Source organism: Mastacembelus armatus, chromosome 24, assembly GCF_900324485.2.
Source record: "Mastacembelus armatus chromosome 24, fMasArm1.2, whole genome shotgun sequence".
Classification (NCBI taxonomy): domain Eukaryota; kingdom Metazoa; phylum Chordata; class Actinopteri; order Synbranchiformes; family Mastacembelidae; genus Mastacembelus; species Mastacembelus armatus.
Window position 1 is genome coordinate 14113100 of NC_046656.1, and position 27947 is coordinate 14141046.

The 27947-nt window shown below is 39.9% G+C and overlaps 1 protein-coding gene across 2 annotated transcripts in view; it reads right to left on the bottom strand.

Moving 5' to 3' along the window:
* The window catches only part of sash1a (SAM and SH3 domain containing 1a), a 144708-nt gene extending 134041 nt beyond the window's left edge, over positions 1-10667 (bottom strand). The window contains exon 1 of one of the 2 annotated variants that reach the window (XM_026318115.1): positions 10049-10667. In XM_026318115.1, coding sequence (XP_026173900.1) covers positions 10049-10552 — 504 coding nt within the window. In that variant the 5' untranslated portion in view covers positions 10553-10667. The remainder of the gene's footprint in view (positions 1-10048) is intronic. The other variant, XM_026318116.1, reaches the window with a different exon arrangement.
* Between the last annotated feature and the right edge of the window lie 17280 nt (positions 10668-27947).

A 27947-nucleotide genomic window follows, 5' to 3' on the forward strand; every position in this document is an offset into this window, starting at 1 on the left:
TGCAATGCTTTGGAGCATACATAATGAGTAACTGCTTCACATTCAAGGTTGCAAACTGCGTACATGCAGAGGAAATAAGGCTTTTATAAATATTTAAGGGGTATTGGTGTGATATGATTTGCACTTTCTTAAAAAGTCTCAAATGAGAGATTATAAATAAAACTAAAGAAAGAAAATGATATACATGACATATTTTACCCATCTATCAATACAGCGCTGTCTCGACTGGCTCTTTCATTTGTATCTTCTAGTCACCCCCCCCACCCAAAATCTAAAACTGCCTGTTTGCCTATCTGACCAACTGCCTGTCTGTATTGCTTTTCCCACCTTTGGCTTGACAGATCTGCCACTCTGCCTATTTGTATTTCAGCCTGTCTTCCCTGTCTGTAAGTAAGTGAGAATGAGGTGAAACTGGATGTTTAGTGAAGCAGAACAAATTCCTGATGCATGACCCCTTCGCTCAGGCTTGGACCATGAGCTGTCAGTTAGCCAGTTCGCTGTTCGCCTTTTGTGTGTGACATCACCTCTGTACTGCATGGATTCATAGAGTGGAGGTGATTTACAGAATAAACAGGATTCCACTGCCAACAAAGGCTGCGACCAGTACATGTTAAGGGCAGATTACCCATCTGCTGTTACTATACATGGGACACTGGCCTGAGAGTCAACAAGAAATATTAAAAAGGACAAGTGCTGAGCCACAGCATGTTCAACTGTTTTCAGCTACTTCCTATGCTTTAGCTTTCCTTCTTGTTAGTCCATCACCTTTCTATGTTTATAGTTATGAGATATCAAGGTAATATTTCTTCAAAGACCCACATGTTGAAATAAACAAGGATTTAGCCTAATCCTCTTAGAACAGAGATAAGTATCAGAAATCTGTTACTTGACCAGTTACATAAAACTGTCTTTCAGTAAAATTGACCATTTATTTGCAAGAAACCTAAACATTCACAATACTGTGTTTACCAAATGGGGCCACATTTAATCAAGCTTTCAGATGACTCTGTTCACAACTCAAACTAAGCCTCGAGTTCAGTGTACCATGAAGACTAAACTAGGGCTGGAATAATCTAAGATCCTTGGACCATGGCTCCAGGCCCCAAAGGCCAATCCCATCATGTTAAAAAAAGGCAGTAGGACCAGAGAAGACACTATAAATTTCCAGATAATTCTGAGGGCTATTACATTAAGCTGTTTGGTTTTGTAAAGCAGTGGTTGAAAGATCTGCCGACAACAAAATCAGTGGTTTTTCAGTTCACCCTTAACTGAAGAAGCTGCATTAAGAGTGCACATCTCAGATATTAATAAAGTATGAACTTAGATCCTTATACCCATAGAGTAATGCACTACGGGCTTTATTCTCCTGCAGGAACAAAGCTGGAAGAAGATTATGTAATGGTATTCAGGTACCTATTCATCTTTTTGCATTTGCCCCTCTTTGGTATTTTTGTGGCTCTAAAACTGCTTACACTGAGCTTTAATGAAGTGGGATTCAGAGTTAAAGCCAAAAAAAAAAAAAGGAATGCTTGGCAATCACAGTGGAGCAGCTCTTCATCCCTGCATTAAGCCGTGTGTCAAGCGATTAACATTTAATGAATAGAACAATTAACTAACATTTACAGAGGTCAAAAAGTGGCAATTAGTGATGAACTCTAGCCTTTCATACTGTGCATGTCTGGACTGATCCACTAATGACTAGTTTGACTAGCTGGGAGTAGCCCATTCGGACAAAAACAGTCAACTTAACCTTCTCTCACAGAAAACCCAGCAACACAGAAGAAAAAAAATGAGCTTATATTATTTTCATGATCCATTATCTTATGTCTCAATCTTCACTTGTCTTTTAGTATATGATGCTGTGGAATGGTTTTTAAAACCTACACTAAACACCTGTTTCCACTGCATGCCCTTAACACTTCTCTCAACTAGTAGCCTGTGCACACAACACGCACACAACACACACCACACACACCACACAGTACAGTACAGTTTCCCATTCAGATAAACATTTGTGTTTGAATGTGTTGTAATCCATAAATGTTTTGGAAATAGCAGTAATATAAAGGCAGCAAAGCAAAACAAAACAAACTACACCCACTAAATAAAGTAAGACAACATGTGCAATATGCTGTATGTGTGAGAGTGTCTGCATTTAAGGAATGTAGTAAGTACCAGGTAATTAGGGTTCACATTCAGGTATGCAGAGCCATGGGGAGGCCAGAGCCACAGACGGAGAGACAGACAGAAAGACAGAGAGAGAGAAAGACAGACACACACTGAGTTGAGCATGGCTTAATCTCCTGCCAGGCACAGCTGCTACAAAAGCACTCAGGTAGGGACATATAGACACTGGTGTGGTGTGATCAAAGCTATCAGCACAGGCCTGCCCTCATGCCTTGGAAATGGACCAATTAGGGATGGGGATGGGGGGGTAGTTAAGAGTTGGTTGTGGTGCGTTCCATACACCTAGCTGGCAGCAGCTTCAGACAAGGTAATTATACACACTCTCCTTGTCTGTCTCTCTAACACTCATACTCACCGCTATCATGCCTCACTCATCTCTCTGCACCATTACATTATATCCCTTAAACACAGCCCAAGATAATGTGGGCTGACATGAGCCAAACTGTAGCTACATGTAGGATGTTTATGATCTATTGTAAATAGCCCTTTAATCCTCCCAAAACTGCTTAACGCCTAAAGAAATACAGTCAGTCGCAACCAGCATACATCTCTGCCCTCCAGTCCGCAGTGAACAGTCATTGTTTAAGTTTTAACATCATCTTAATAGAAAGGTGATTCATCCAGTTGGGGCACAGTGTGGAAGAACGGCCTGAGAATTAAAAAAAAACATGACTAAAATTTGCTTTGCCGTGTTTTTAGAGCAGTGACTTGTTCATGAAAAGGATCATATGATGGTCTTATTTTTTTCCCCTCTCTCATGTAAGAAAAAAATACATGCATGGTTATTTCAGTAGTTGTCCTACAGAAAAATAAGTGCCAACTGTTGAGAATCAGTTCATAGTCAAAGTAATCTATTGTGCAAAAATGCTAAACCCTGGAATCAGCTTGTCAAACAATAGGATTTAGGAGTAGTTCCAACCCTACAGTTTCCATTTAACCTTTATGAAGAGGTCAACCAAATATGGTGTAACATTTATTGATTATTGCTGATCCCTGCTTAGCTGACCCTTTTAGCACAATGAATTATTGTTTGTAGTAATCACAATATACGAAAGAGACTTATAGATACCAAATAGAGGTAGTAATTATACCAGCAGATACTACAGAATTGTGATGAATTTTGCAGTATTTTTAACCCTACATCTGCCATATAAGCAAGCAAATGTTTATAGTGAGAGACTGTGGGAAAAAAATATAGTTTGATATTTAAATATCTTTGTAATACCTCCCTGGTAACTGACAAATCCCCTTTAGTATATGACCTCCCAGCTTATAGATACATGGGGATAAAAATTAATTAGCTTTCCTGGGCTGTAGGTCACACATGACCACCTAAGGCAATACACCAAAACCATTTCTTGGGATTAGTTCAGGTTGCATACAGCACCTGTACACTATTCAAGGATACATTTGGCCATTTCTTACTAATTCTGCTACCTTTTAATAAGAAAATTGAGAGTCCCATCACTAGTAGCCACTATAAGTGTAGCAATGAGTGTCTCTAAGAGAATTTAACAGAGTGAAAAAAAGTGAATGTGTTGATTTGCAAGTGCATAGGCAATCTGGATTCTGACACAGACAGATGCTCAGGTCTGCTCTCTTGTCACTCTCTATCCTGTTGGGGCACTTGATAACTTAATTTTCTTGTATCTCCACTATTGAAATCGGACTACAGGGTCATTAATGTGTACATATACTGTAACTGTAGCAGATTTTGTTAGTTAGGATTTCTTTAGGGGGCTACACAGTTTTTGGCTAAAAGCAAGCTCATGTTTATGTGTTTTGCAATTAGCCAGCACTGTGTGAAGTGGTGAAGAAGTGTGCAAAAAATAAACATTACAGCAGCAATTGAGCATCTAGTTCGTTACTCTACTTACTGTTTCTGACGAGGTATATGCTTTCTGCACTGAACAATGAAATACAGCCTTGAGCTAAAGGTGTTCAATTAAAAAAATAGGCTCTTTACACATGAAAATGATGAATAAAAATAAAATGAATCTCATCAGCTTAGGCAATCCTTACCGATGTCACCCCCTGTGATTGAGTTATTAATGCAATGGTAGAATTCTGTTATGACACCAAGTCTGTGACCTTTTCACGATACAACATAAAACATGATGATTACAGAATAGAAGAGTGTGCAAATCAGTGCATGCCTGTTCATTGACTAGCATTAGAAAGTAAGTCAAAAAGGGACAGATACATTAATATATATAAATATATTGGTATTGATAATGCATTCTGTTGTCAGATACTATTCGGTCTTGTAGACAAGTTGTCTGGAAGCTGCTGAAACCTTGGACCAGAATAGCTCTGATAATGTATATGTCATGAATGTGTGTCATCAGGAACTCTTCCCCAGTACACTGGAAAATGAAATGACTGCAGACTCCCTCAGCTGCTTTATTTAGAGCTGTAACCATGGCTGTATAACTTTAAGTTAGACCCATAGGTTATATAGATAAAATATATCTCCAAAGGTCAGAGAGAAAGACATGAATACTACTGCAATTATAAATCAAAGTTTTCAACATGAACTAAAAGTCTAAATGTTGAGATTATCATGGCTTTACTAATAGAGCTAACCAATCGAGAGAAATCTTAGTGAAGTTTTGTTAAAATTGTAAATTTGAGCTGTGTAAAATGTCATCTATCTACATTCACATGTTCAAGAAATGAAAAGGGCCAGCTGACCATGAGAGAAGCAGCACATTGGTTCTCCTTTTCATTCCTTCCAGCTGCAAATACAGCGTAAATGCTGCTTTCCCACATTTGCACAATCTCCCAGGAGATAGGCGGTCAGATCTTTCTGTCTCACTGTACAAACCATCCAGTGAATGGGTATCTCAATGCAGTGACAGCACTTACGGACATATACAGTATAATGTGGCTATCTTTGCAGCTACCGTTTTTGGGCTAAGAAGAGCAAAGACATGCAGACTGTCTCAGTAGTTCCTATATACTCTATTATTATTATTATTACACATGGGGAAAATGAGCACAAACACTGCAAACTCAAACAGATTTGATATTGCACAATCCTGCACCCACTAAGAACCGTAAGCATTTGCAGTATATTTCACTGAGGTGTGATTACCATCAAAGCATTTTGTCTAGGGTCAAAGGTGACTGTGATGGCCCTCAGTCCTCACCATTCCCAACTGGTCTCCAAACTACTGAACACTCATGGTTGTAGTTTATGCTTAACAAAGATGGTTTAAAAGGGCCCTAAATATTAGTTGTTTACAAAAAGAGCCCCTAAGTGAGTGAAAATGACTTTTTCCATCTGATGGGAATGTGATCCCTTTTTAGTGCTCCATACAACCCTGCTTTTTTATAACTGACTTTGCTAAGTGACTTTCTCTATCCTCTTAGGACAGTGGAGCTGGTCCTTGACTTCTTTATGGCTTCCTCTTTATGAGTCCTTGGTTGATTATGGCTTTAAGGAGTCCTTAATAAAGACTAAGCAAACAAGCTTTCAGCAGAACACATGGAGAACTGAGGCTGTTTTCAAAGGCTGTCTACCTCTTTATGGCACAATGCCAGCCTTATAGCATGGGACAAAGATGAAGCTGATATTCAGCAAAAGACAGACTAAATGAAAAGCTCATGAAAAGCATTTACTTGAAGTGAGAGAGACAATGAAAAATCTTTTCATATGTGGACAACAGCCCTACAATAAGCGGAAATTTGGTGCACATATTCCTCATTCTGCAATAATATCCTCTAAAATACAGTAATATGTTGTGGAAAACAGAATGTAATAAATACCTGAGCTTCACTGTACTTGGTAGTTATATTTCTGTTAATAAATATATTTTAACAGTGGTGAAGTGGAATGACATCTGATGACTGCAACACATCGTTTTTGAATCAGGAAAGTGCAATCGTAAAACTGCCCAAATTAATCTTCATACCAAGTCTTAGTAGTTGACCAGTCAATTCTGAGGGCCCTCAACAACCAGAGTGGGTCCACAAAGGGTCACCCCCCTAAACAAAAACCTAATTTGCTGCTGAGAGTACTGGAAAATTAATCAAGATAAGAGCACTAAAAGAGGAAGTTAGGTGAGTGTGCATGTAAGGTGGTGAACTTCCTGCTTTATCTGAAGGAAGCTAATAACAGTCAGTAAAATCCTGCCTTCTGTTCACCAGCAAGAGGCATGACACCTCCACTGCATTTCTTACATTCTTAAGGCCACTTAAGCTGCAGGCCTGTCATGATTCCCACCCTCCACATTTGATCAGCTGTTTCGCAGGGGTAAAAAAGTGGCTTTCCTCCACCACCTAACAGTGGTTCCTAGCCAAAACTCACCAAGCCTTGTCCAGCTAGAGAAAAAAAAAAACAAAAAAAAAAAAAAACAATGTGCCCATCTATTTACAACCCCCTCTCCCTCTGCATGACACCCAGGTTTTATCACCCACCCATCGGCACAATGCTGGACACTTGCCCCTGCAGCCTGTTTCAATGGACGGAAATTGGGAATGCAAAACAGACCAGTAGTGAAAGGACATGTGGCTCCATCAGCTTCCATATAAACAATGGAGAATCTCCCAGTGTTTAGCTTCTACTTCCTCTTGACATACAGCACTAACAATGAGGTACTATTGTGACTAACTCGGCTGTTTCCAGCACCAGTGTCTGGATGAGACTAGGATAAGAGCACACTTTCACATATTTTGGTGATGAGCAGAATTAAAGCATTATTAAGTGAGTAAAAGAGGCATTCCCTTATACGGGGGGGGGGTTTAAAGTCTCTAAAGATCACTGGAACAAAGTAATAAGAAACAGGAGCAGGGAAAATGGAACTTGATGTAAAAACAGAATAACTTGTACTTTCCTGTTTTTTTTTACTTTAACTTTATTGTGCCCAGGGAAAACACATCTTGTAGCTGGGTGCAGGACAAAACAATAAATGAGAAAAATGTCCTGTAAACCATAACTTACAAAGATAAGAACATTATATTGACAAGGGCTTTAATGTAAACCCTGGCAAGAGCAACATGATGCAAAAGCAGTGAAAGATGTTAGATTTAACTCTTCAGATCAACAAATGGCATCACACAATCATCAATTCATTGTTCCCGGTTTTGGGATCACATTTGTGTAACCATAAATCAGTGACAAACACACTGGACAAATATTTAAAAAATAAAAAGATACAACATTTTTATCTCATATCATCTATTTTAGATTCAACAATAGGTAAACAAGCAGCACCATCTTCTCTACTTACACTATATTGCTCCCTGATGACAGATCTAGAAATGTGCAACTGAGCACAAGCATATGTTGACATTACATGAAATAATGCTCTCTCTCAGACAAGCAGTCTCTGTGGCCTTGATAAGGACGCTGGGTGTTTATTACACCTAGCAGAGCTCTTTCAGTAAATTGCTTGACAATGGGCTGTGTCACATGAAGGCATTCACTATACGCTAGAGAGGAATTTTGAATCTTAGTGTTTACATTGCCTGTGTTTCTGGCATAATGGCAAACAATGGAAACAAAGCCAGTGGAAAAAAAAGAGGAGAAGAGGGCTGTCAAACTTGAGTCCATAAAGATCCCCATGTTTTGAGAGCACAGAGGACAGTTTAAAGGCAATTGGAGATTTTGGTTATGCTCTACAATGAACACCCCATGAGTGTGACACCGTGTGTCCTGTAATTGCCCTGAGTCTACCTCTCTGGTCTCAATCTCCACTGGGGGTGGCATCTCATCTCAAGGGCAGAGAGAGGAGTGATTTCTACAGACCACAGCCCACTTAGTCAAACCTCCATCAGCTGCTTACTGCTCCATCTCTTACACTCCTCTAACTCCTCCTGGGGAGAAAAGCACTGGGCTGGAGCCAATTCAGAACTACAGGGTTACACACACACACAGAGAGAGAGAGAGAGAGAGAGAGAGAGAGAGAGAGAGAGAGAGAGAGAGAGAGAGAGAGAGAGAGAGAGAGAGAGAGAGAGAGAGAGAGAGAGAGAGAGAGAGAGAGAGAGAGAGAGAGAGAGAGAGAGAGAGAGAGAGAGAGAGAGAGAGAGAGAGAGACTTTGACCTACTCATTCCCCTCAAAGCCTCAATGCCAACGCTTTTGCTCTAAATAAATACAGCCTTCAAAGGAAAAGATAGTTTAACCCTCTGGAACCAACACTTTGTTTCAGCCCTGGTTTGACAGATAATCCCTCATAAATCCTAAATCTCTGTAAGTTAACGAAAGAGGCTGAAACATACAGACAAAAAAAACACTGGAATCAAAGCTGTTATCCATTTTATAAGCTGATAGGCTAAATGATAATGTTTGGTGTTTAAAAAAATATGAATGTGTATATGTATACATAAACATAAATGTAGTCATTCTAAATGTTTCCATAATCACCTGAATGTCAGATTTTCAGTATGTTTTCCAGTTGAAACAGAAAGCAGGGCTGAAAAGCTGCTGCATGCACACCTGCACATGAATATGCAAACAATTCAACCGACACACAGTGTTGGTTACCAGAATTTTTAGGGTTTGCTCTAGGTCATTTGAATCAAGTGTGCAAGTCTCTACCACAGAAGACAATTTCTAGAGGAAATCTGTGACTAGAGAACTTAGTTGAGTCAATAATTCTGTAGGGCATAATAAGAATTTTAAGTATGGCTAGGATAGGATGGATAGGACAATAAATCAACTTTCCAAAACCACCTGCAAGGACTGGGTTTGTCTGTTCTGTTGATCGGCTGAAAGGAAGTTACTTTAGTTTTCAGCTGTAAATAAAACTGTGTTGTTGTTGGTCCCCTCACAAGACACAGTGGACATGACCTCTGCCTCCAAACGGGTCTGCAGACATGCCAGTCCAAAGCTTCCCTGCATATAAACAGCAGTCCTTCAGTGGAGTCCACTCAGCTGGTAAGGCATATGATTCACACACTTCTCATAAGAAGGTCACTATCAGTGCTGTCAAAACAAGAGGCCCTCTCAGCGTGGCTCTACACAGGACTGCAACAGCCTACCCAGCTGGACACTCTTCATTTACTGCCCCTGCAATCGATAGCCTGTTGCCCATTCATCACAACAAAGAGCCAGGGCTTAAATGCTCATGGGCATGGTGCGTCCACCCACAATGAACGTTGAAGCAAGTCACTGCACAGGTGAGGTCAGAGTAGATTAATAATAAGGGTGTAAATCTTTCTCCCCCTACAGGAAAACACAGGGTGAAAGCTCCTCTCTGCTCATTGATCTGAAGCAACTTCATTCCTATCATTCACAATGACATTAAGCACTCGCTTCTACAATGCACAGTGGGGCCGCAAACGTCTAGGCAACATACTGGTGTTTTACCTATGGCTCAGTTTCTTACTCTAGTTTGATGTTGAACACATCAGATTTATGCCTTTTACACAAGACATGCTCTGACTGACAGGCAGCTTTCATCCGAATGATGAATGATGTTGAGCAGATGACAGCGCCTTTTGTGCCACATAAAGACCTCTGGTACATTGCAAGGACAACCACTGCAAAAACAACCGCAAATCCTTCAATCTGTTTGGTCTCAAATGTGAGACATCTTTCTGGCTATTGTTTTGAAGCCCAATTTGTTTAGGCAATTTCTAAAAACCAGATGTCATTTGTTCGTTTTATATAACCAGTCAGTGTCATACGTTTAAAATGGGATTTTATTATTATAAAAAGGAAACTAAAAACAGAAATGTTTAGGGGAACTGTATGTATGAAGTGTCTGTCAGTGAGTTCAGTGGGATCATTTCGCATTGTGTCAGCACTGAATGATTTGTACTTTCATCGTTTGTTTGTAGTTAACTTGTGGCTTTACATGTTAGTTTGGTGTCATTTAAACATGGCACGAATATACTTATCCAACTCTGCCTTACCTTGTGGGAGTACGGCGGTTTGGCGAGGTTGATGCCATCTCTGATTAGTTTATCCCTGATCATGATCTTCAGCTTCAACTTCGGGTATATCACCATTTCTCTCCTGTTGCCCAGCGTCAGGTTCCTCTGCGCGCCCATGTACCCACCATTGCGGCCAACCCGGTCACCGCTAGGCTCGGTCCAGGACTTGGATCCCCGCAGTTTGGACTCATAGTGGTCCACCATGTGACTGGTATAAATCTCGGCAACGGGTGGCATCGGTTCCAGGGTGAAATATAGCCCGCTTGCAGTCTCTTTGGATTCCTCTTTTAGCCTTCGCACCGCGTCGTGGATCCTCTGTCTGTGGTGAGGTATATAGACGCCGATGGCATCCAGGTCAGGGTCTCCTATTTGTTTGCAAACCTCCAGGTCGTCATATCCATTATCCACAAAAGACTCGACATAGTGGGCAAGCTGGAGGGTCTTCAGCCACTCGTAGACGATGACAGGTCCGTTGCTCGTCATTTTGGCTACTGCCAAATCGGCTTCAACTCAGAGGAAAGAAGACACTAAAATGATGAGCGCGTTCCCATTCGGCGTTTGAAACGCATTATAAGGTTTTTAAGAACAATGTTTGTTTTCTCTAAGTCTTAGGGGAGTAAAAAGAACGGGATTGAACATGTTTTGGATTGTCCACACCAAAGATTTGGTTACCATTCAAACCTTATGGGTCCGCGATGTTCTAAGACCTAATAGAGTAATGAGTGAATTAAAGACTTAGTCTGACACAGTCCAGACTGTAGCACCTGTCAATATTTAGAAATGACGACCACTTCAGTTTCACTTGAGACAGCTTTCAAATCCCAGATGTCATTTGAACATCAATTCTCCTCGCCCACAGTGACTTACCAAAAGCACTCCCAATAATTAGGCTTCCTTGGACAAATAGGAAAGCAATTGCCTGAAACTATTGTCATTCAAATAGCTGCTCGACCAGATTTCTACCGTTACGCACGGCAGCTGCTGCGTCCTAAAAAAAAAACCTATTAAAGCTCGTGCTTCTTCCTTAAAGTCTTGTTTGTCGCCAGACGGCAGCGCGTGGAGGAAATAATACCAAGTGCGCACCAAAACAACAGAAAGCCGGCTGCCGACGACTCACGGCAACCACACGGTTCCGTGCTCCACCGATCAGTCTACGCGTTGCCCACTTCTTTCAGCCGGCACATCACTACACTGGAACTGCAGCCAAGAGCCAACATGCTCACTGGTGCTTCTCTGCCGTCCACGCCCCCTAAATCTCAATGTACCCATTTCAAAATAGTGATGTAGGTCCTTTTTCCCTCGTCTCACAACGTGTCCCGTCGGCTCAGCCCATACAGCGGGTCACCAGGTTCCCACCGATTTGGCCCAAGTGGGCCCACAACGAAAGCGCTTGTTAAACCTGAGGTAAGGTTCAAATGAATACTGTTGCTGGTTTGTTTGACATTTTTACTGTCTCGCTCTCTCTCTCTCTCTCACTCACTCCTCACTCACTCATTCAGTATTTCCACGGTTTGGTTTCTCCATACACATGAGCTCCCTCTATGTGGTAACTGGGGAACTGAAAATTTGGACTTGATGTAATAGGAGCAATTCTCCTTGATCTATTTAAACAGACATTTCATGCTGTTTCTTTGTGAATTCACAACACTGCAAAAGTTGAGTTCAACTGTTTACATCAAATTGCAGCACCACTGGGTGCCATCATCAGAAAGAGGCAGACATAGAGAACTAAGAGTATAACAATGCTCAAACGAGACCTGTCCTGTCCAAATGGGTGCCAAGCTGCCTGGTGCTGATGCATGCCTTATCAAATCTGAGCTGACAGCTTGTTAGGGGTCAGTTTGATACAATTGTTGTCTTAGCTCAAGGCTAAAAGTGATTTGCCTCGACCCATTTTGACACGCAGCAGGGCCCGAGAACAAACACACCAGTTGGAGTGGAGTAAGGAAGCATCTCAAACGGCCGCCTCCAGGAGGAGCAGCATCAGAAACATGCCAAAAATGCATGTCAGAATGTCAGAGGAAGAGGTGTGTACCAGTGTAGACCCTTCACCCAGTTCCCAGATGACATTTGTTATGATTTACCTGTCAGCTACTGTCAATGTTATTACTCAGAAATGCTCTATTGTCCCCCGTCCTTTGTAAAAAGTCGTAACTATTCGTTTGACTGACAGCACCAGTAAAGGTTAAACCTATGCAGTGTGATATGTGGTGGAGCTAATATTTTCTGTATATTGACATTAAAATCTGTAATTAATATTCAGTGTATTGTAGAATAGAAAGTCTTTATAGAACTTCACCTTTGTTTGTGCAGCTGACAGTTTGACCTTCCTAACAATGCATACCATCATAAAAAAAAAAAAAAAAAAAAAAAAAAAAAAAAATCACCTCAGCCATAAAATAACAGAAATAGGAAAAAAAAAAAATGAAATCTTATGAATGCCAGTAGGCAGACAAAAAAATTAATGAAAAGGTGAGGGACAACTTTGACGATATGCAAAAGTTTAAAAAACTGGTATTATCCTTTAACATTGAGTCTGAACACACATCTAATACAGTTTTCCCATAGCTCATGCAGGCTTAAAACTCATACAGCACCGTTGTACCCATTGTTCTGAGCAAAGACATGTTATTAGATCAGTTACAGGAGAAGGGGATTATGGGAGTAGAGTGACAGATGGAACAGGGAAACTGGTGCGCTCTACGGTGGGTGAACCCAGAGTGTGTACTGGCAGTGCCAGGATTGCTGTGTGTTTCCACTTGGCTGCCCCAGGCCATAGTGAGCGACCAGCGGGTGCCAAGAGAGGCATGGGTGGCCACCTTGCACAAGTTTCTTGCAAGCTGAATGGAAATAGACTGCATTGTCTGGAAAGTAATCATCAGTTTCATGTCTGTCCTGAATCCCATTCCTTCTATTTAGTAGCACTACACTGCAGCTGTGCCCTTAGATGACTATGACTTATGAAAATTGTATGTGTGCTTTGTATTTGCTACAGTTTGTCAGGTACAACAAACTGTAGCAAACACATTACAGTAAACAGTATAGTACAGTGGTTCCTAACATTTTTAGCTATAACTCTTATCACTTATTATCAATGTTTTGTATGATGCACTTTTAACTCATTAAAACAACGTAAGCACACCATCATATACACTGACACTGTGTAATATTGTGTAAAGGTTACACTACCTTTATGTCACTATTATTGTCACAACAAACAATAATATAGCAATATGCCCATTCCAGGCAACAGACCCACTGCACTTCTACTGAGTGTAGCAGCATTGCCCTGGAGCCAGAGAACTGCTGCCACATCAATAATGCCTCAATAACCATCCCTTAATAAAATCTTGAATAGGGAGCCCAGAGCATTAGAGCCCGTAAATATGAATATGTGGCAGTGAGGGTTCATATTAGCATTTGTGCTGGTAAATATGTATAGGCTGCTTTGACCGTGTTGACTGAAAGAATCTGGCTGCGGCAGGTTTAGGTTAGCCTTCAACTGAGGAGATAGACATAGCCAGACAGACAATAGCAGCTCTGCTGACAGCCAGGCTTTCTCTATGCTAATAGTCTACGCTGTGTGCCTCTGTTTCTCCCTGAAAGGGAAGATCTGAGGATTAGAAAGTGGAGCTTTTTGTTAGGTGAAATTTTGACTTCACACATCTAGGTTGCACCTTTCAAGACCTCAATTTTAAAATCCTCTGAAGCGGAGAATGGCTTCTGTCCACCTAGATGCAGAGGAACTATAAAGGTCATGGATGTTGGTTTCTAGGTTCAGGCTTTCATGGGTGACTATCTGTCAGGCCCTGATAGATATGTAGACTCTTCTGCCAGCAACACCGCAAAGGTGGATACAGAAAACAAAAATTACAGTTCAGGCTTTCAAATTGAATGTCTCACAGTAGATACAGTTAAGCTTGTCAGCTATTTTGACCCCTATCCTGCAAACGCGGTTCCTCTTGACTCCATTCACTTCATTTTATCTTGCCACGATTTAGTCTGGATTTCCATGTGCACAAAAAGCACTATTTAACACAAATCTGAGTGAAAAATAAAAAAAATTGTTTGCTTAAAATGGTAAGTGGCATTACTTGCTACACAGTAACTTTTTAAATCAAAACTGGGCAGAGATAATGGTTTTGCCCTAACAAAAGCTTCAGTTCTTTTTCTCCCAGTTTCTCTTTGTGCTTCACATTTGGAGATTGGCTGTAGATGGTTCTACAGGAACAGCCAAGACTAGAGGAAACAATGCTGGCGTGAGCTGATGATTGCCTGTGATTACTACATATCACATTTGGCTTCATCAGGGGCAGGATGCAGTGTTCCTGGATAAAATGAGATTCTCATGATGGGAAAAATTATACCCTGAAAACAGATTCTCAGAATTGTACATGAAAAGACAAGAACAAATTTGGGAAGTAGGAGAAAAACTTAAACTTTAGGAGAAATTACTAGTATGAGTAGATTTGTGGTGAACCTGGATAAAATAGTGCTAAATCCACATTGTCTATTGTCTTGGGATGCAATTAAGGGCAAAAACTGAACAATTTATTTTTGCAGGCTTAAAAATGGCGGCACTCTCCCTGGAAGTCTGTGGTCTGGGCATCTAGTGGATTCTTTTTCAGCCTGCTGGCATCTTCAGTGGAGAGAAAAGGGGAGAGCTTGATCTGTCTTTATGCACTTTTAATTACGAACGGCTGGCTGGGCTGCAATCTCCAGAGACCAGAGGTGAAGCAAGCACGTCAGCGCCAGCTGCCACTCCATTGGCAGCTCAATATCAACTTAAATATCCCCAACCCACAGGGAGAGAGAGGGTTAATGCAAAGGTTGCATGTCTAAGCATATCAGCCACAGACACCTGCCAATCACCACACAGCATCTGTGAGTAAAAGCAACAGGTCAGTGGACTGTTAGCATTTCCAGAGGAACAATAAAAGTAACGCCATTAATTACACCACTAATGTGAGCTGCAGTTGGAGCGAACTTCTCCTGGGTTCTAGTTCAATAACAGTTGTGGGTTGTGAAGGGCAGATCTTTTGATCAGACAGTAGTGATTATTACCTTCAGTGGAGCACAGCCTTCGTTTCAAATCAGCCCCTCCAGAACAAGACTGCAAGGAGCCTTATAGCAGTGAATATTTGAAAAAGAACAGTGATACAGATCTTGGTCTTTTCAATATTGACTCTGTACAGAACAGAAAGTCTTTGGCATCCTGTTTTATCCCCTCACCAACTTGATCATAAGTTGGAACATAAACATTAAAAAAGCTTTTGTAGTGCAAATAAAGGGACAGTATAGACACTGCTAATTAAAATCACTTGTGGAACAAAGAAGTAGTTAAAATTTAACGTTTTTATTGTGCTGAAAATTAAAAACTCACATGACACGCTAATGAACTGAAAAGATTTAAGCAAACAGAGAAAATGCTTTCATAACAGGTCATATTTTTCTGAGACGCGTCAGACTCTCTTCAAATATTATGTGCTAACGCAGCATCTTTGTTGTTGAACTGTTAAAAGCAGAAGCTGCAGCAAAACGGACAAAAATAAAACAGGCCAAAATCCCACAATTCCCACAAACCAAGGCATCTAAGAAGCCAAGCTACTGCTTTAGCTGTTATCATGGAAACACAGGCTTTTCCAAAGAGGGAATTATCAGGCAGTATGACTCCAGTTATTGCCTCTGGCAGTACTTTAATAAGACCCAGCTAACCTGCGACCTGAGTTTGCAGCAGAGGTAGTTGTAGGAGAAGATTTGGTGGCTCAAAGGGCATCAACATGCCCACAGGAGCTGGCACTTAATTCCCAGTCAACTGCACTGATATGCCATCATGGTGAACCAGAGAACATGTAATTAGTATGAATGGCCATGCACTGACCAAGCCACGCAGAGCAGTATAAGTGGATTATATATATATGCTAATTTTTGACACACTGCCACTGTCAATTTCAGACATGCAAATGGGGGAAGTGATATAATGCATAAATGTGTGATACATTGGTCTTAGGCGAAAGAGTGCCTATGATGAAACCACCTAGTCAAATTCATTTATTTATGGTTACAATTAGAAATGCAAAATTACCACCCATCCTCTCACCACCACTCCAACAGACACATACAAATATACAGAGTAGCCCTCAGAAACCTCTACACACCTGGTGATCTAAGGCTCAGGATAACAAGAGCTGGAAATTTGTTAGTCTGTCAGTCTGCCCACTAATGAAATACGAGTGCCTCCTCTACTCTCTTCAGCTGCCTTTAATTACAGATATGAGGATAATCTAAACGGGTCAAGACTGGCTAGAGACAGGCTTGAGGATCTCTGGCAGGAGATATTGACTAAAGGCAATCCCAGCCAGCCACATCACCTTGTGATCTATGACCAACCTCAGAGCACAATGGCACTCAGAGGTATAAGGTTTAACTGCCAAAAACCAGGCAGCTAGCTGAGATGACTGCTGAAGTGATCATTCAGAAGATCTCTTAAAGATTGTTTCATTGAGGACAGATGAACTGCACCAGACTTGTAATCAAATCCTGAGAGACAATAAAAGACAAGGCTATAGAGAGAGATGGGAAATTGTATCCCAGCAAGAAAAAGACAATTTCAGCTTGACAGTCACTTCTATGTGTGCATGTTTGTGTGTGTAAGCACGTTCACTAAAGGGAAGTGTTCGAGCTGATGATAAATGAAACATCATGTGACTTCAGAGAATGTTTTATAACAATCCCCTCAGCAAAGCAGTAGAGCAGAAAGCCCAATTAATAAAGATTAGCACTTTTTTTTTTACAAAACCTAGTTTTCTTTTAATTAAAGCAAAGTGATTGAAAATGAATTATTATGCAGATATAGAACACAGATCTTTAAAATAACTGAGAAACTTCCTAAAGATGATTGATAGATCAAACAGAAAACAACTTATATTTCTTTATACATTATTATAGGTAACGTCATTTTGGTGTCTCTCCCCCAACATAGTCTCTATATTAGAGATATTGAGTGATGAATTTGTGGTAAAGGTACTTCACTAAGTTTAACTAAAAATGAATGAAAAAAAACAAAACAGAAAAATTAGAAATTCTTCTGAGAAATGAACTCAAAATGTTATTTACAATTTATATAAAATAGTCTTTCTGATAGATTGTTTCCACTTAGATTACTGGTGTGTAATGTTGAGAGAAAGCCCTGAGAATAAAGTAAAGGATTTGTAACTTAGCTGCAGGTCCATCCTTCCCGGTGTCTGTACCTCAGGAGAACTGAAGACAAAAGAGCAATTAGACACAGTGGCCACAGAGGCTCACTGCAATAAATCTAGTCTCAAATGAATGGGAAGATGATGGCTGCGAGCCCAGGTTTGTTAACATGTTATATTAATGAATAGGCCTCTGAGCATTTAACCTATCCTCCAGGTCCATGGGGTCTATGTAATGCTATGATTCATTGGTAGGGAAAAATACCATTGTGGACATGAGGAAAGTCTGACTTGTGGACAAAGTGATTGTTGTGAGAACTGCATGCTTAGAATAACTGGATAAAATTACAGACATCTGAGAGTATTTCTGCTTCACTGCACTACTCCGTGATATATGAAAAACAAAGTAAAAGATGAGCTAAACTAAATAGGTTATCGACCACAAGATTCAATGGCAGAATTTATCTCTACACAGAGCCAGAAAAGATGCATCGAAGGAATAAGGTTCAATTTTTCAATAGGGGTCATTATGGGTGACAGTAAGGGCTGGGGATGAGGATTTTATCATAACCCAAAGTATTTCCCAACAAGGGAATGACAAATCAATCACATTTGATGCCTGGCTATGAGCTTGGCTTTAGGAGGGTCACTTCATCTGTTATGGCATACTGCTAACATTTCATTTCATATTGAAAGAAAAATAAATGATCTAGATATATAGGGTGATTTCAGTAAATATCAGGCAAACAGAAAATCAGTTTGCTACATAACCAGTAACACTATATAAACTGGATTTTGCATGTATGAAATGTTTGACCTTATGGAGGACATGTGTTGTGCAACCAACTGCTGGCCATTGTGCCGTTTCCCATGCCTACCCAAATTATCAAACCTCTAATAGCCAATACATGTTAAGGACTATTTAGAGGATTTGTCACACAAATTCACTCAAACTCAGCTTTTGTAAAAACTGCAAATGGGAGAATTCACAGATGACAGCCATCCTACTGTACATTAGAAGACCTCCAAAATTTCCTCTCTAAAATGATTCAGCATGAGACTTCATTTGAATTATTAGATCAGCTCTTTTGGAATACATTACTGATGTTCTGGCACTATTGAAGGCAGTATGCTTTAAGCCTCAGGAGGAAGGCTAAATATTTCCAAAAATTGGAAAATTTAAGAATAAGATTTGAGATAAAGTTAAAGTTACAAAAACACATCTCACATTGCCTTACAGTATGGAAGCAATGATTATGCATGAGGGATTTGAGTGATATATATTTGGAAACTCAAATGAGTATTCTGGTGAGCATATTTATGGAAGTGTGTGTGTGTGTGTGTGTGTGTGTGTGGGTGTGTGGGTGTGGAGGGGTGAACAATTTTGTCTGCGTGCACACTAGAACAATTTAGCACAAGCAAGTATAAAAATTATTTTGTCAGTTGAAGACAGCCATCAAAGAAACTCAACTCACTGGCAATTTTCCTCTTATCTCTACAGAAGCCTCTCTCTGTGCCTACCCCCTCTTCCTGTAAACGATAATGTACGAGTCTGATGACTTAAATATTTTATATTCAATTTTCTGCTCAAGTAAGCAGCCTCAAACATTCTACACAATTAACCAACCAAATGTTTCTACTGCATTTGATGTACTGCACAGAACCCCTGGGACCCTAATGTCTCACCTTACAGGATGCACATAAGATTTTATTCATCCAAAGATTTGCATGCATGTGCACATGTAACACTAACCTTACCCATAAATAATACTTGTTTAATCCTAACCCAAAACTAAGTCGTCACCCTAAAAATCAGTGATTCATCTGGACAACTATTTGGTCCACATCCGCACTGTATGAGTAATACCAGGTACACATACACACATAACCACCCACCCACACACACCTACTCTATGTCCAACTGTAGAATTTCATTTTCAGTCCATTGAGGTCTGGCTCTGCAGTTGTGTTTGGAAATACAGCTTCTTATCCTCATATGAATACCAAACATGGAATACCAAACACTTACTGGGTAATGACATTTAATCCTCTAGGGGCACAGAGTAAAACTAATCAGACACTGACAGATCACTAGCATATCAAAGAGATGTGAAATAAAGAATTTTAAGAGACAAGCCTGGAGAAATATCATACAATCAGTTATGTGATTAGTAAGTAAAATTGCCAAAGGATATTCATGCTATAGGTGAATAAGCAGCACAAATGGTAAACATTAGGATATAGCTGAGATAAGATGTTACACAGTAAAGAGACTCACTTATCTGAATGCACCTATTGTCTGTATAAGTTCATAGTCAAGTGCTTTGACATGTATCTTGCTTGTCCAGCCTGAACCGGTTTTTCCGTGATGTATTAGCCAGCAACACTGACATGTATGGTTTAGGTTAGGTGAACTTCTCAACATGCAAACATTCCTTAACATGGTTAACAGCCATGCTAGCAGCTCTGTGAACTCATCAGCATCCAGCACCCTGTACAACGGCACAGAGGTCTTTCAAGGTGCTACGCTGTCTTTTATTACAGTGCCATCTAATTTAGAGGTTTGTTTTAATACTGACATTTTGCAAAATACCTTAATGTGAAATTTCCTCATGTTGACAGTTATAATGGTTTCTGTAAAAATGCCTGCATGAGTAGAACATTGAAAGAGGAATCATCCAGAACTACAATATAGAGTGAGCAGTTAAGGGTCAAATGTTTCCATTCATTTTTGCTACAGGACTCTGAACACCCTCAAACCAATTACAGTCTAATATTCAATGGCATGTGGAAGAGTTAACAGACTGGCAAAATAGCAGAATCTACAAGGAGAACATATCCATCATTATAATAATATTCCTATTTAAATGCATGAACAAATGCTTTGCTGCAAGGGTGTCGCATGAATTTATATAAGAGTCTTGAGTTTGTGTTCTGATTGTTGTGCAGATATTCTTCATGGTTACAGTCAAACACTAATGACTGTGTGCTTGTTTGTAGAGAGGAAAGGTTGTCAATCTATCAAAGGTTCTATGGGTTAGAAAAGGCTTAAACTAGAAACACAACATCTCCTCTCAAAGGAGGACACAAAGTTGAAGAGCTCCAAATTAATAAGCTTTAAATCCACACAGTACATGCAGCAACTTAAGCCGAAACAAGGTCCCTTGCTGAGGGCAACATATTTTCACCTGCCAGATAAGAAAACTCATTTTCTTGTTAAGAGTATCAGGAAATGTTTTCATAACAACAATTTCATACTCCTCTGCCTCTCCCCATTGCCGTGTTCCTCCCTTTGCATGAAGAAAGTCAGTAGTGGTCCTGTTCCAGATGCTGTAACATTGCCTGGAGCACATCCCCAAGGCCTGTTTCATGTCTAAGCTGTCTACCTGCTGGGATTGCTTCTATGGCTCCTACAGCTGTGTTTGTGTCAAAATGCTGGCTGTGTTTGTAAGGGGGTGTTTAAACTTCAGTGTTTGTGAGAGCAGCTTGTTGAGTACAGGCATTGGTGGCTTGTTATGCACTGATGGGAAGCTGTGATCTTTGGTACAATTACAGTTAAGTGGGTAAAATATTTTAACAGTCCATCCTGTGTGGATATGGGCAGTGCAGAGTAAAATGTTAGTTGTGAGCAGTCACATACTTTTCAGAGGGAAACAGGTGAGCCACTTACAGTACTAGTCTCAGAATAGGGCGGTGGAGGGGTCACCTCTGCTTTATATTCATGTCATGATTCTTGTCAGCATCCTGCACAAGTAAAGAAAATAGTTTACACTAAAAATTTTATTTCCTATTTTGATTAATTTGAGCCACTAGCATCTGGTAGTTGTATTGCCTCTCATGAATAGCTGCCATAGGCACCGAGGATTATCACACAGCCCAGGTGAATAAATCACACAATAAAACATCACACAAAATCTATTCATCTAATACTTTCAAAACCAGAAGAGCAAGCAAGAATTTTGTAAGAACACAGATAGATTGAAGAGAAGACCACGAGTACACTGTAAAGTACAGCAGCCATCCCTGCTGTCACATGCCATAAAACATTCCCTTGGGGGGGTGGGGTGCTATTTACAGCAAACAACTGGCTTTATGAGGAGGTGGTTAAGATATGCCAAGTCACAGAGGGGAAAATACTCGTCTCTTCCCAGCAGATCCAGAGAGGAAATGGATATATTCTACAGTTTTTGTAGTGTGTATTTAATACCAAGTACAAATACATGTACTGGTATTCAAGGAATACTAAGGTTTCTGAAGGCAAAGAAAATCTGTGAAAATATAAGTTTCATAATGCCTGTATGTTTGAGGATTAGACCTTTTGAAGATTCTCAGTTTAAAATAACACTGATAATTAAGTGCAACTGCCATACAACCACTCAGACCATGATATTTTACTTATAATATGCTAGTGTTTCTGAAAGATTACAAGCACAGTTTGAAAATACAGTGCTGGTACTCTGTGCCTTCAGCCAGACAATTTTCACTCAGCTAGGACACATAGAGCAGCATCCTACAATTTGCAATATTAATGCTCTTATACTTGTTTATTTTTATTACATACAAGCATCAAGATGTAATAAGCATTAGAGAAGAAGATGAACAGTAGAAGGGGACCATCATTGTTTTGCATTGTATCTTTCACCCTAATTTTCAAGCTGATTCACTCCTGTTATTATTCCCTGAGCCTGTGTTATGTTTGTATGTATATGGACATGTGCTGCACGTTTCCAGTGTCAGTATTATATAGTATATATTTTTTTTGTTTATATGTCTGTTTAAAGTCATAATCCACCCATTGTACAACCAGCTGAAAGGCTTTAGCACTTTATGACTGTAATATAAGTCAGTTTTCAAAAGACTAAAATAAGCAGCATATCAGTGGGTCCCCACAGAGACACAAGCTTATAATCAGCCAACCAAACACAAAATTCAGGGTTGGGGTTAGGTTAAAAACTGACCTTGGATAAATAAAAAGGCAATTTAGATGCAAATGATATTGCTGGCATTTACTGTAATTGCCATTTGCGCTGCTCATTTGAAATGATACAGAGGCAGCACCTTTAAACTGCAGGGATGTACAATGAGGAAACAAACATTGACAATGGACTAAAATGTTGAGGATGTTGAGGAACACTTCCCTGTCTAATTTTGTTACTCAGTCTGACAATTTAGTAGTTTCTAAATTACCACATTAAACTTGTTTATCCTTAAGAACTGTTCAAGAATCAGACACATGCAATGAATACAGTTCCATTATTTGAGTTATTTTGAGGGCGCACTTCAAGATGCAGCTGCGCCGATTGAAAAGACTGTGAAAGTCTCCTGTTAGCATAGTCAAATCATTAGAATTCAAACTCTGATCACAGACTAAGCCAAAAACACACTAAAAATAACACACTTATGCTCAATGGATGCATTATAATTCCAGCAAGATGAAAGGTTTTGATGTGGTTTTCTGAAGAAGCAAGAGAATGTTTTCTTTTATCTTTAAGATATAAAGGCAGAATAAACAACTGGACACAACAAGAAGAGCAAGAGTATAGTACAGCAAGACCAAGCACGGTTTGTGAAACCTAAATGAATATTCAGCAATTGGCTCACGAGGATAGAGAAAAAAGGATGAATGGTGCATAAAATGCTGCCATAATGTAATGAATTAATTCTTTCTAGCAATCATTAAAGCATTTTACAGATTAATGCATTTCTATTTTGTGCCTACTGCTTTCGGTGTGACTGCTCTGAGTGGCCCTCACTTCGTTGCCCCCTGTCACTGGTGGGATGGTTAGCTGAGGGTAGCTTGGGTTGAAGAACATGGCCTCCTGCTGTGGGTTAGGAGTGCTGGAGCACCAGTGTGAAGAAGGACCATTTCTAATGAGCAGCTAGGGAATGATTCAGTGGGAAAGACGAAGTAGAACAAAAGAAGGGGGAGGCATATGCTCAAAATAAAAGCAGAGATCGGATTCAGGAGTCCTTTAGTTGTTTTTCCTTTGCATTTAATATTTATGATGTAACATTTCATTTATAGGAAACATGCAAGGCAACACAGCATGGGTAAACTAAAAGAATTCCTCTGGTCTGAAGGTGTACGCTATAATGTGTTTTCCCTATATCACCATAACAAAGGTTAGACTCCAAAGGCACAGCAAAAAACTGACAGCTTGAAGAAGCTGCTCAGTGTTGTTTTAGATCTTTGGGTTCCCACTCAGGTCCCTTGGCTAGTTTTTTTTTTTTTTGGAAAGGAGGAGTTCGGCAAAGGGAGAATGTCTTATGAGCTCTGAATAATGCATCTGTTTGCTTAGTTTGAAATTTTGCTCTGTATGGACTAACCAGTGACAGTTTTTTTAGTTCACTTTCAAAGGCAACAAAGAACAGCTGCCAAATGCTTGAACATCAGCCTCTCTGAAGAGAAAACAAACTACTTTAAAAGATTCAAAGAGTTCAAGAGTCTTTACTTTGGATTTGTGCTGCCGTGATAATATTAATATCATAACGTAAAGGAGTGAAAGTGAAGACAGAGCAAAAGTATGCTTGGCATAATCTCAAGAAGTGATACAACCTAGATTCACTTATGGATATGGAACAAGACAGGAGAGCGGTGCAAAGGGAAGAAAAAGAACCTTCCAGCAGGAAAAACATCAGTCACGGACAGATCAGGTGATTTGTTTCATCAACTGTTGTTCCACATCTTCAATACATAACGTTTTGCCTAGGCACTTCAAACAACAATGGCTTAGAGACATGTAGGTGTTACTGATGGATGACGACAGCTAGAAACAATTTATCTATAGCTGTCCTCTGCCAGAGCTTGAGCTGAAAAACTAAAATAGTCTAGTTCATATTCAGAACGGCTGAGGAAACTGAAAATTATACCAACTTTGCCAAAGATGTAAAATAGTCATGACTGCCTTAAATTTCAACGGTATCTGGAAGAAACATTGCAGCTGTATCAAATAAAAGATCATCTATTCCTGTCATCTCTTTCAGGAGACAGTATAAGATCATGAGCGAGAGAATCATGATCTGAACTTTACTTCAACACAAATACAGGCACAGAATAAGATGAACTGTGCCTGATTTAGTTTACCAAATCATCATTTCGTCAGGAAAGACTGGTTTGGAGTTAAAAATGAAATGATTTGATATCCTGTAGTGTGCTCAACAGGAAACAGTTGCTGGCTAGTTATATGCACTGTGTAAGAATCATAGGTCGTATGTACTCAGTGTACTGCAGTGGCCTCACTGCAGGGCGTCAACTGCACCAGAGTTTTAGCAATGCAAAAGTGAGTTCCTAATGTTAAAGCTAAAGTGAAATATTAAGAAAGATTCAAATATTTTCCCACACATGGATGTGTTAACACTAAAGACAGATATGACTCTTATGTCAAATCCTGCAATTGAGGGGATTTTTTTGTGCTTTGGCTTCACTTGTGAGATTACATGCTTGTCGGCAGACTGAAGAAATGTCTTCAAAACCTGGGCTTATGAGAACATTTCAAATAACCTCACTCTCAAACAGAAAAGACATGTGATCCCAGCTCCTCTTCAGAATTCTTATATAAAGATTTTCTCAAATACAAACATAAAAATGAAAACCGAAAGTGATAGATTTTCAAGGATTTCACCTTGGCAAGGCTGATTGTGCATGCACTCTTCACCATTAGAGAAGGTAAACAGACTGATAGCACAAGGTGTTACCTTGCTTAAAGGGGCATTACTGTCCTCATCACAGCATGTCTCATCATTAGTCATTGATTAACTTTGCAGAGATAAGTCAGTCAGGGCATGGATATGGGCTTCCTGCTGGGCTGACTGGCTGCATGCCATCTTGGTAAGCATCTCCATATAATTTGACCATTAAAACAAATCAGCCATGTCTTGTACAAAATGCTCAGTCTATTTAAATGTCATCCACTGTACTGCTGAAAGAGCATGAGAACTTTAAGCCATTTTTGTTTATTTGAATGTTCAATGTTACCACTGATAATCATATCACACATGGTGCTACTGAATTTGAAAATCTATGTACCTGAGCAACATATTAATTAAGAAATTAAACTGTCTAAGAGCAGCAGAGTTCTTGGGGCAGGATCCCTTTTCACAGCCAGGAAACAAATGATTAATTGTTGGCATGCAATCAGATTGGGTGTACAGATCTGTAATACAGCATACAACAAGATTACAGCTGCTTATGACTGCATGGGTGATGTAGGTTTTTTTTACTCAACAGCTTTGATCCTGCAACCTCCATATGTGTGCTGTTCTGTCAAAACAAACAATTTGGTATAACTCTGGGAAGTGTGGAGACGCCTCAGGAAACAGACACGCTTTTGTAACTGGGACAAACTACACTGAAAGCTGCTCTGTAGACAACCGCAGTCTTGAAGACTGACGTTATATGGGATTAAAGTGTCTTGAAGTACAGGCTGCATTACTTCAAGATTTAAAAAAGAAAAAAAAAAAACACCTCTGAGGTTTTGTCTGGCACCAGAAAACACAAACTCCATAAGAAGTAACTGAATTATAGAAGGGAATCTAATCCACATGCAACATGGTGCTTGTGTTCAGCACAGTACCAAGGTTTACTGAAAACCACCGAAGCACAATGAGCTTTCACTACACTGGCCTCCCATTGGGAAGCAGAGGACTGTACAGGACTTGGTTGTCTCAGCTGTTAACCCTCACTGCTTTCCATCTCACTCCTCCTTCTCCCCCCATGGTCTGCTGGGCTGACTGCTGCTCAGACAGGCCTCTGGGTGGGGGTTCAACAGTCAAGTGTCTGAGTGCACATCCTCTGACACCAAAATCAAATGTCTTGTGTTTGGAATCTGCCATTGGCTCTCTGGGGAATCAAACTGCCTTCTCTGCATCCCACACAATAGACAGCCAGAGAAGGCCAAGCTGAAGAAGAGAGTGACAGAGGGGGAATAGAAAAAGAGACACTGATTCAGAGGAAGACATGGAAAGAGGAAGGACAGACCTGAGCTGAAAACAAGAACAAACCCACATGGACTAAGTGAGTCCAATTTGATTTGTGCTATGTTTATCTATTTTGAAATTGGATCTCTCACTAATCAGTACAACACAGAGATACTGAAAATAAAAGCAAAGGAAATCACACTGACTGCTCAGCTGGTTGAACAAGCATGGAAGAGTGGCTGATAACCTCATATAAGATAAAATCACTTAAAAATGTCACAGGCTTTTTTTTGTTTGACTATTTAAGCCCAGAAAAGGCTTAGTCTCTCAAGCCCTTGAAATCTCTGGATTACTTTATTCCTTCTAATTTAGATGTAGCCTCAAGCAGGGAACATGCTAATTTTCCTGTGTGTCAAAATTAATGAACAAGATAATTTGCTACAATGGGAGAACACACACATGCAGTTGCACAAGCACCTACGATTACATGACACGCGCGCACGCGCGCGCACACACACACACACAAACATTCACACTATCCTTTAAATGAACCCCAAATGGGGCCAGAAAGTGAAACAAGTTTTCTGCTGTTGAAACCGAAACTAGGTTAGGTACTGTACATCAGCAGTGGAACATGTGGGATTTGACTTGTTTAAAAAATAAATAAATAAATAAATAAATAAATAAAGGTCTTAGATCTCAACATGAAGAGACCATGAGTTCATGAGAATTTCAGCAAATGACAAATAAGCATTACATTTACTGCAGCTTAACAGCTCATGTTCTTGATCTTTTGTCAAAATTTTCTTTAAGTAGTTTCAAAGTGAGATGAAACAGTTTAAGACATAATGTTTAGCTGAAGCTGTGAAGCACACCTGCAGCCACACTTGTCATTTGAATTTAAAATGAAATTTACTGGATTAAAACACTCTCTCTGTACTAAATGAGGGCATGCCAAAGCCTCTGTACTATTACATTTTAACATACTGCCTGTAAAGACCAAAGGTAATAATGTAAAATTGGTGTTTGTTTAATGTAAATTCTTGCTCAAAAACTGTAGGGAGATCCTTAAAGCAGGAAGAAAACACAAAACACATCCGAAAGTAACACATTCCTGAATATTAAAATATCATTTCTGTTTATTAATCATCCTCCATGACAAACTACTGAAACTACTAATATAGTAGTACTTTTGGTGTGTCCCATGCTGGATGGAATATGACTGCTAATTAACTTGAGAGAAATGGCAGGCGGACTATCTTGTATCAGCCAACTCCAATCTACTATTCATTAGAAGTCTTTGGGAGGTAAACAAATAAAAACACAATATCATCAAAAACATCTCTTTCCAGTAGACAGGCCCTGGACTGATCAAATTCATACTGCTCATGACAAGGGTTTCCAGTTAAAGCTGCACACAGCAGCCACCGGTTGGGTTTTTGGTGCAGTTTAGACTGTACCCTAACCACTTAAGTGGTACAGAGAAAGAGCTATCAGATATTACAGCTCCTACACCCCTATGTAAAAGCATTTTCACAACAGGAAATCAAAGCTAAGTGACACAGATACTTTATTCAGCACGAAAAGAGGGGTATAGAAAAGACCAGGAGAGTTGTCAGACTGTCTCTCCCCCCTCTGTGAATCTACATCTGCTGCAGTCTGAGAGACAGCTGTTCCTATAGGGAGAGGCAGCAGGTGGATGGATAGAGCCCCTCTGCTCTCCCTCCATGCTTCTCTACACACTTTCTTCATTTATCCATTTGCCA